The 10,706-nt window shown below is 44.3% G+C and overlaps 1 protein-coding gene across 1 annotated transcript; it reads right to left on the bottom strand.

The window, feature by feature from the left end:
• Nucleotides 1–281: 281 nt before the first annotated feature.
• Nucleotides 282–10,019, bottom strand: LOC133543670 (retinoschisin-like). Its single transcript, XM_061888352.1, has 6 exons — nucleotides 9,899–10,019; nucleotides 9,788–9,813; nucleotides 9,510–9,705; nucleotides 3,809–3,950; nucleotides 3,547–3,742; nucleotides 282–465 (listed from the first exon to the last, which is right to left on the bottom strand). Exons 1-6 carry the CDS (start codon nucleotides 9,951–9,953, stop codon nucleotides 295–297), a joined length of 786 nt encoding a protein of 261 aa, XP_061744336.1. The 5' UTR covers nucleotides 9,954–10,019; the 3' UTR covers nucleotides 282–294.
• Nucleotides 10,020–10,706: the final 687 nt, after the last annotated feature.

Below are 10,706 nucleotides of genomic sequence, written 5' to 3'. Positions count from 1 at the left end.
TTTTTTTGATTTGTTTAATCGTTCAACATTCTTCTTGTTATATTACGAAAAAATACCTTTTTTGTTGGGAAACATTTTTTTTTTTCAAATAAATTCCTATTTAAGAGCTTTTTTATTCCGTAAAAAAAAAGAATATTATTTATTTTTCCCGAAATACCCTTAGAAAGATATTACTACACAGCCTTTTTTTAAATTTATTTTATTCAGAAGAAAAAATAATTGCCAAAGTTGGACTTCCTGTATGAAGCCATATTGTAATATTAAGAGTGACATTTCGAGAAGTACGATGAAGATTTAGGACACGTGTCGGCCGTCGGCACACCTGTTGAGGCACATGAGCAGCTCCATGCGCAGGGCGATGCGGGTGTGCCAGCCCAGCGGGATCAGGCGCAGGAAGCGAGCCACGATGGGCGGACGCAGAAGGTTCTGGACGGTGGACGAGCGGTCCGAGTTCCCGTAGAAGACCTGAATGTGAAGCGGACACGTCATTTCCAACCGTATCCGCACGCCACGCGTGTGCATTTCATTTAGCTGCTGTACGTTTTGCAGGATTTTAGAGATAAAAGGGAGGTGCGATTCCAGCAGAAGGTGAGAAGTAAATAGGGCGTGTGATGTTCACGCCAGGGCACTAGTTGGCAGTGTTACTTTCGTGCAACTACTTCTTCTTCCGCAGTGTCTTTGCATATTTATAGATGATGGTAACATAGAAATGTTTGTCAACATTAATACATTTCTCCATACATGTCGATTTCTGAAAGAAAAACTTAATTTTTTTTAATTGTGGGAATGCTCCCAAACATTTATTTTCTACACCAGGGGTGCCCATTACGTCGATTGCGAGCTACCAGCCGACCGCGGGGGGTGTGTCAGTCGATCTCCAGCCAGGCTTTTAAAAAAAATAGACCTAAAAATGAGTGATCATCAATCTTCACCAAGACGTCACTTAAATGACATTCACGGTACCGGAGGGTCTTGTGAGATGACGCTGGCTGCTGCAAGATCATTATTATGAAAATATGACCGAGAGGAAGGCCAGTAACACTTTTTATTTCAACAGACTCTCGCGCCGTACCTTCCGTCAAAACTCTAAAGGCCGACTGCACATTTCCTATCTTCACAATAAAAGCCCTGCTTCATGCTGCCTGCGCTAACTAAATACAGAGTCTGGGAAAACTGGCGTGCACAAGCGATCCCTCAGAAAGCTGGCGTGCACATCGCTCGTCTACACTCTTATTTTGTTAGCGCAGGCAGCATGAAGCAGGGCTTTTATTGTGAAGATAGGAAATGTGCAGTCGGCCTTTAGAGTTTTGACGGAAGGGACGGCGCGAAAGTCTGTTGAAATAAAAAGTGTTTCTCGCCTTCCTCTCTGTCATTTTTTCATAATAATGAACTGGCAGCAGCCAGCGTCATCTCACAAGACCCTCGGGTGCCGTGAATGTCAATCAAGCAAGCTACGGAATTTGCCGCCAATGTTTTTCTTGTAAAGTGTATGGAAGCTGGATGAATTAGATGCCAAAAACCAACCACTTTCATGTGGTATTGTACAGAAAGGACAACTTTTTTTTCTCCTCCATTTGAAAATGTGGGCGTTATCATCATTACTGTCTGATTCCAATCAATGCAAGTCATCAGAATCAGGTAATACACCAACTTATATTCTTGTCTTTGTGAAAGAAAGACATCTATATGTGTTACACATGCTTGTATTATCATTAAACACATTTAACTTGTTTACAAAAATGTCTCTTTCATAAATAAATAAATAAATATAAATGATATATATAAATGAGGTAGATGCCCTCGAGTTGGTCAATTGAAAAGTAGCTCGCCTGCAGAAAAAGTGTGGGCACCCCTGCTCTACATTATACATAGTTACATGTTATGTTGAAGAGGTTCATTTAGCCTACTGACGTGTATTTATAAATGTTTGATTTATATAAGCTAGTAAGGTAATAAAGTGTTGTACCTGACAACACTTGATGGTACAATCCATATAACACGTCACAGACGTCACGCTAACATCACGTGACACCTCTGATGAAGGCTGCAGAAGCAAGGTAGCCCAAACTTGTCAGCTACAACACTTTACCTTGCTAGCCTATAAAAATCAACCATTAATAAATAGTTAAATGTTGTTACCCAGTTATGAAAAACGAGCAGAACTCTTTGAAACATTATGTGGGCATACTTTTATTTTGAAGTGTCTCGTTTGGTCTGTCGACGGATGTAAGGAAGCTACTTCCGGGTATGGCCAACGAGGTATTTGTTTGTCATTTGTTGGTATTTTACTTATTATTTTTACGTTTGTAACCTGCTTTATTTAGTACAGTTTTCACGGTGAATTTGAAGGGAAAGAAAGCCTTCAAATAAGTCGGTTCAAGAAAGCCATTGTGTCTGTGCTATTTGGAGGGAGTTACACTTTCCAACCTCACTAATGCCTTGCATCGTCTATATTAGATATATAACAACAGGCGGGTGTGGCTCTCATGAAATGTTGGTTCGGGTGGGTGGCGGGTGGATCACGACTTTAGTGATGCGGTTGCGGATGATATAATTGCCTATCCGCGCATCTCTAACACATACATACATATATATACATATATATACATATATATATATATATATATATATATATATACATATATACATACATACATATGTATACACATATATACATACACATTTATATATACATATATACATACATATATACACATACACATATATATACATTTATATATATGCATATATACATACACACATTTATATATACATATACATATACATACATGTATACACATATACATACATATATATATACACATATATACATACATACATACATACACATATACACATATATACATACACACATACATACATACACACATACATACATACATATGTATACACATATATACATACACATTTATATATACATATATACACATACACATATATATACATTTATATATATGCATATATACATACACAAATTTATATATACATATACATACATATATATATATATACATACATACATACATACACATGTACACATATATACATACACACATACATACATACATACATATGTATACACATTTATATATACATACATACACATACACATATATATACATTTATATATATGCATATATACATACACACATTTATATATACATATACATACATGTATACACATATATACATACATATATACATACACATATACACATATATACATACACACATACATACATACATACACATATATACACATATATACATACATGTATACACATAAATATACATATATATATATACACATATATATATATTTTTTTATGTATAATATTGTGTATTATTGATCATATATATTATCAAATATTGTATTGAGAATCAATGTCAGCATAAAAATCCAAAGTAAATTGAATGATGATATATTGTAAACTTCGAAGCTTTGTTTTCTTTTGTCTTGACACGTTTGAATCCGAAGCACAGCTTTTTGTTTGGGATGAAAACAAAGAAACAACTCCAACGTACTCGGTTGTTGCCGGTCTGGTCCTTGTAGTAAACCCAGTTGAGCGAGTCCAAGGTCCGGTACTGAACGCTGTACTTTGTGATCCACTCGTCAGCGTCGCAGCGTCCCTGCGTCATAATCCCCGAGACCACGCCCACTTCCATCAGGTCCATCTGGATCCACTGGTGCTGGTCGTTGAACTTGGAGAGCCAGGCGCACCTGAACCAGGCATCATTAATATTCCTGCATATTCACACGGGGCACAACAAGTATGGGAGGGACTACCCGAAGCCTTGGTTGTTGAGGCGAGCTCGGTCTGGCACCCAGGAAGAGTACCAGCTGGTGTACTGGTCCTGGTGGGAGCAGCTGATCTGTTCTGGCCTCACGGATCCAGATTCAAAGCCCAACGCTTGGTGGTACAAACATTCTGGGAACGAAGAATATTCTTCTTTTATTCCCGTCTGAACTACAAATTTAGATATCAAAGTTATTCAATAGAAAATTCAAAAGTATGTCTAATATTATATACTTTCAAATAGATTATATTTTTTATTTTGGCAATTATTAAAACATCCATCCTCTGCTTATACAAAGCCGAGTCCCGGGGGCAGAACCTAAGCAGGGAAACCCAGACTTCACTCTCCCCTGTCACTTCATCCAAACCTCCTAGGGTATCCCAAGGCGTTCCCAGGCCAGCTGGGAGACATAGTCTCCCCAATGTCTTTGCTCGTGGTTTCCACCCCTAAACACCTCCCCAGGGAAACCAGATGCCTGAACCACCTCATCTGGTTCCTCTGGATGTGGAGGAGCATCGGCTTTACTTTACTCCACCTGAATGACAGATCTTCTCACCCTATCTCGAAAGGGAGAGACTCACCACCTGAGGTGAGGAAACTCATTTTGGCTGCTTGTCCTTTCATTCATAGCCCAAAGATCATGTCCATAAGTGAGGATGGGAACGTAAATCGACGAGTTAATTGAGAGCTTTGCCTTCCGGCTCAGCTCCTTCTTCACCACAACGGATCGGTACAGCGGCCGCATTACTAAAGACGCCGCACCAATCCGCCTGTCGATCTCACGATCCACTCTTCCCTCACTCGTGAACAAGACTCCTAGGTACTTGAACTCCTCCACTTGGGGCAGGGTCTCCTCCCCAACCCGGAGATGGCACTCCACCCTTTTCCGGGCGAGAACCATGGACTCGGACTTGGAGGTGCTGATTCTCATTCCGGTCGCTTCACACTCGGCTGCGAACCGATCCAGTGAGAGCTGAAGAACCCGGGCAGATGAAGCCATCAGGACCATACAGTGTCCAAATCATTGCAGACGCCGCACCGATCCGCCTGTCGATCTCACAATCCATTCTTCCCTCACTCGTGAACAAAACTCTGAGGTACTTCGACTCGTCCACTTGGGGCAAGATCTCCTCCCGGACCCGGAGATGGCACTCCGCCCTTTTCCAGGCGAGAACCATGAACTCAAACTGTGAAGTGCTTATTCTCATCCCAGTCGCTTCACACTCGGCTGCGAGCCGATCCAGTGAGAGCTGAAGATCTTGGCCGGATGATCATTTGCAAAAAGCAGAGACCTAGTTTTAAAGGTACCAAAACCGGATCCCCTCAACGCCCTGACTGCGCCTAGAAATTCTGTCCATAAAAATTATAAACAGAATCGGTGACTATGGGCAGCCCTGACGGAGTCCAACTATTACTAAAAACGGTTCTGACTTACTGCTGGCAATGCAGACCAAGCTCTGACACAGACCACACACGGTCGAATGACTTCTCAAAGTCCACAAAGCACATGTAGACTAGTTGGGCAAACTCCCATGCCGAGAGTATAGAGCTGGTCCACAGTTACACGACCAAGACCAAAACCACACTGTTCCTCATGAATCTGAGGTTCCATTATCTGGCGTAGCCTTCTCTCCAGTACATCTGAATAGACCTTATTGGGAAGGCTGAAGAGTGTGATCCCACGATAGTTGGAACACATCCTCTGGTTCCTCTTCTTAAAGAGAGGAACCATCACCCCGGTCTGACAATCCATAGGCACCACCGCCTGACGTCCACACGATGTTGCAGAGTCTTGTCAACCAAAACAGCCCCAGAGTATCCAGAGCCTTAAAGGGGAACATTATCACAATTTCAAAAGGGTTAAAAACAATAAAAATCAGTTCCCAGTGGCTTGTTGTATTTTTTGAAGTTTTTTTCTCAATTTTCTCAATCAGGCGAGAACCATGAACTCAAACTGTGAAGTGCTTATTCTCATCCCAGTCGCTTCACACTCGGCTGCGAACCGATCCAGTGAGAGCTGAAGATCTTGGCCGGATGACTATATCATTTGCAAAAAGCAGAGACCTAGTTTTAAAGGTACCAAAACCGGATCCCCTCAACGCCCTGACTGCGCCTAGAAATTCTGTCCATAAAAATTGTAAACAGAATCGGTGACTATGGGCAGCCCTGACGGAGTCCAACTATCACTGGAAACGGTTCTGACTTACTGCTGGCAATGCAGACCAAGCTCTGACACAGACCACACACGGTCGAATGACTTCTCAAAGTCCACAAAGCACATGTAGACTAGTTGGGCAAACTCCCATGCACCCTCAAGAACCCTGCCGAGAGTATAGAGCTGGTCCACAGTTCCACGACCAAGACCAAAACCACACTGTTCCTCATGAATCTGAGGTTCCATTATCTGGCGTAGCCTTCTCTCCAGTACATCTGAATAGACCTTATTGGGAAGGCTGAAGAGTGTGATCCCACGATAGTTGGAACACATCCTCTGGTTCCTCTTCTTAAAGAGAGGAACCACCAACCCGGTCTGCCAATCCATAGGCACCACCGCCTGACGTCCACACGATGTTGCAGAGTCTTGTCAACAAAAACAGCCCCAGAGTATCCAGAGCCTTAAAGGGGAACATTATCACAATTTCAAAAGGGTTAAAAACAATACAAATCAGTTCCCAGTGGCTTGTTGTATTTTTTGAAGTTTTTTTCTCAATTTTACCGGTCTTGTTTTCGGCTCTCTGCGAAGACACTGGCCATTTCCCTGTGACGTCACACAGTGCTGCCAATGTAAACAAACAATGGGAATACCACAGCAAGATATAACAACATTAGCTCGGATTCAAACTCGGATTTCAGCGACTTAAGCGATTCAACAGATTACGCATGTATTGAAACAGATGGTCGGAGTATGAAAATATTGACGAAGAAACTGAAGCTATTGAGCGAATAGCTATTGACGCTATTCATAGCCATAGCATGGCCGAATAGCTGCGTTAGCATGGCCGGTAAAATGTGCGGACCAAACGTTCAGGACTTTCGCATCTTTTGACACTGGAGCAACTTAAATCCGTCGATCGGTAAGTGTTTGTTTCGCATTAAATGTGGGTGGAAGGAAACGTAATGCATCTGCAGGTTATCCATACATCTCTGTGCCATGTCTGCTTTAGCACCGCCGGTAAATAGCATGTTAGCATCGATAATGCGTAACATGTTAGCATCGATTAGCTGGCAGTCAAAATCAACAAAACTCACCTTTGTGATTTTGTTGACTTTATCATTGCAAATGCATCTGCAGGTTATCCATACATCTCTGTGCCATGTCTGTCTTAGCCATCCATCCATCCATCATCTTCCGCTTATCCGAGGTCGGGTCGCGGGGTCAACAGCCTAAGCAGGGAAACCCAGACTTCCCTCTCCCCAGCCACTTCGTCTAGCTCTTCCCGGGGGATCCCGAGGCGTTCCCAGGCCAGCCGGGAGACATAGTCTTCCCAACGTGTCCTGGGTCTTCCCCGTGGCCTCCTACCGTTTGGACGTGCCCTAAACACCTCCCTAGGGAGGCGTTCGGGTGGCATCCTGACCAGATGCCCGAACCACCTCATCTGGCTCCTCTCGATGTGGAGGAGCAGCGGCTTTACTTTGAGTTCCTCCCGGATGGCAGAGCTTCTCACCCTATCTCTAAGGGAGAGACCCGCCACACGGCGGAGGAAACTAATTTCGGCCGCTTGTACCCGTGATCTTATCCTTTCGGTCATGACCCAAAGCTCATGACCATAGGTGAGGATGGGAACGTAGATCGACCGGTAAATTGAGAGCTTTGCCTTCCGGCTCAGCTCCTTATTCACCACAACGGATCGGTACAACGTCCGCATTACTGAAGACGCCGCACCGATCCGCCTGTCGATCTCACGATCCACTCTTCCCTCACTCGTGAACAAGACTCCTAGGTACTTGAACTCCTCCACTTGGGGCAGGGTCTCCTCCCCAACCCGGAGATGGCATTCCACCCTTTTCCGGGCGAGAACCATGGACTCTGACTTGGAGGTGCTGATTCTCATTCCGGTCGCTTCACACTCGGCTGCGAACCGATCCAGCGAGAGCTGAAGATCCCGGTGAGATGAAGCCATCAGCACCACATCATCTGCAAAAAGCAGAGACCTAATCCTGCGGTTACCAAACCGGAACCCCTCAACGCCTTGACTGCGCCTAGAAATTCTGTCCATAAAAGTTATGAACAGAATCGGTGACAAAGGACAGCCTTGGCGGAGTCCAACCCTCACTGGAAATGTGTTCGACTTACTGCCGGCAATGCAGACCAAGCTCTGACACTGATCGTACGGGGAACGGACCGCCACAATAAGACAGTCCGATACCCCATACTCTCTGAGCACTCCCCACAGGACTTCCCGAGGGACACGGTCGAATGCCTTTTCCAAGTCCACAAAGCACATGTAGACTGGTTGGGCAAACTCCCATGCACCCTCAAGAACCCTGCCGAGAGTATAGAGCTGATCCACAGTTCCACGACCAGGACGAAAACCACACTGTTCCTCCTGAATCCGAGGTTCGACTATCCGGCATAGCCTCCTCTCCAGTACACCTGAATAAACCTTACCGGGAAGGCTGAAGAGTGTGATCCCACGATAGTTGGAACACACCCTCCGGTCCCCCTTCTTAAAGAGAGGAACCACCACCCCGGTCTCCCAATCCAGAGGTACCGCCCCCGATGTCCACGCGATGCTGCAAAGTCTTGTCAACCAAGACAGCCCCACAGCATCCAGAGCCTTAAGGAACTCCGGGCGGATCTCGTCCACCCCTGGGGCCTTGCCACCGAGGAGCTTTTTAACTACCTCAGCGACCTCAGCCCCAGAATTAGGAGAGTCCACCTGCCTTAGCATCGCCGGTCAAATGTGGAGACACTCCGGCACATTCAGTGGGGGTCTGGCGGCAGACACTTTGGCATCTTGGGGCCAGTGGTGCAACTTGAATCCCTCCCTGTTAGTGTTGTTACAACCTCCGACAACACACCGATGAGGCATGATGTCTCCAAGGTTCCAAAAAATAGTCAAAAAAACGGAAAATAACAGAGCTGAGACCCGGTGTTTGTAATGTGTTGAAAATGAAAAGGGCGGCTGTGTTACCTCGGCGACGTCACATTCTGACGTCATCGCTTCCAGCGCCATAAACAGAAAGGCGTTTAATTCGCCAAAATTCACCCATTTAGAGTTCGGAAATCGGTTAACAAAATAGATGGTCTTTTTTCTGTACCATCAGGGTATATATTGACGCTTGCATAGGTCTGCTGATAATGTTCCCCTTTAAGGAACTCCGGGCGGATCAGACTGAGGAGCTTTTTAACTACCTCAGTGATCTCAGCCCCAGAAGTAAGACATAACTACACATGCTAAAACATAACAAAACATACTAAGACCTGCTAAATGTGCAAAGACATGCTAAAACATAACAAAACATACTAAGACCTGCTAAATGTGCAAAGACATGCTAAAACATAACAAAACATACTAAGACCTGCTAAATGTGCAAAGACATGCTAAAACATAACAAAACATACTAAGACCTGCTAAATGTGCAAAGACATGCTAAAACATAACAAAACATACTAAGACCTGCTAAATGTGCAAAGACATACTAAAACATGCTATACATGCTAAGACAGTCAGTCCAGGAGACTTCACCTGGCATGCAAGTCAGCAAGTGACTCCGAGGAGGAGGTGGAGGTGGCGAGGTGGAGGTTTCAGTGGGTAGGAAGCGTGTGGGCGTCTCACAGTCGCAGGTACAAGTTTGGACCTTCCTGGTCCACGTCTCCAGGATCTGCTGCTGCTGCTGCTCCTCCTCCTGCAGGATCTGGTCCTCCTGCAGGATCTCATCCTCCTGCACGTGCATGTTGTGTTGCAGGACTTTGACGTGGTTTTCCCTCCCACATGTTTATTATTATTATTGATATTATCGTTACCTCCTGAGCGTCAACAGCAGTCTTGACTGGACCGCACACGCATTGGAAGGTAAGAAGATACCCGTGAAGGTTCTCTGCAAGACTTTGGCGGACATTTGGTGAGAGACTTACCCTGAGACACCATGAGGACCATGAGGACCACCGCGGAAGGAGTGAAGACCTTCATCTTCTTCTTCTGCTGCTCCAGTGTGCACTGAGGAGATTACACTAATCCACTCAACCCATCTGCCCTAATGCTCCACGCTACTTGAGCAGGGACAGGAAGTCACTAACAGGGATAGGAAGTCACTTTAACAGGGATAGGAAGTAAGATTAGGAGGCACAGGAAGTAACTTTAACAGGGACAGTAAGTCACTTTAGTAGGGATAGGAAGTCACTTTAACAGGGATAGGAAGTCACTTTAGCAGGTATAGGAAGTAAGTTTAGGATGCACAGGAAGTAACTTTAACAGGGACAGGTAGTCACTTTAGTAGGGATAGGAAGTCACTTTAACAGGGATAGGAAGTCACTTTGGCAGGGATAGGAAGTAAGATTAGGATGCACAGGAAGTAACTTTAACAGGGACAGTAAATCACTTTAGTAGGGATAGGAAGTCACTTTAACAGGGATAGGAAGTCACTTTAGCAGGTATAGGAAGTAAGTTTAGGATGCACAGGAAGTAACTTTAACAGGGACAGGTAGTCACTTTAGTAGGGATAGGAAGTCACTTTAACAGGGATAGGAAGTCACTTTAACAGGGATAGGAAGTAAGTTTAGCAGGTATAGGAAGTAAGTTTAGGATGCACAGGAAGTAACTTTAACAGGGACAGGTAGTCACTTTAGTAGGGATAGGAAGTCACTTTAACAGGGATAGGAAGTCACTTTAACAGGGATAGGAAGTAAGTTTAGCAGGTATAGGAAGTAAGTTTAGGATGCACAG

This window comes from Nerophis ophidion, linkage group LG26 (genome assembly GCF_033978795.1).
Source record: "Nerophis ophidion isolate RoL-2023_Sa linkage group LG26, RoL_Noph_v1.0, whole genome shotgun sequence".
NCBI lineage: Eukaryota > Metazoa > Chordata > Actinopteri > Syngnathiformes > Syngnathidae > Nerophis > Nerophis ophidion.
This window is presented reverse-complemented; position numbering and strand designations above follow the sequence as displayed.

What these genes read in the sequence shown, in the direction of transcription:
- LOC133543670 (XM_061888352.1), bottom strand. Translation starts at nt 9,953, where the DNA reads ATGAAGGTCTTCACTCCTTCCGCGGTGGTCCTCATGGTCCTCATGGTG. An exon ending in CTTGCTGACTTGCATGCCAG is followed by an intron (nt 3,951 to 9,509) that starts GTGAAGTCTCCT and finishes CTTCGTTCCCAG; the next exon opens with AATGTTTGTACCACCAAGCG. An exon ending in CTCAACAACCAAGGCTTCGG is followed by an intron (nt 3,743 to 3,808) that starts GTAGTCCCTCCC and finishes TGCCTGGTTCAG; the next exon opens with GTGCGCCTGGCTCTCCAAGT.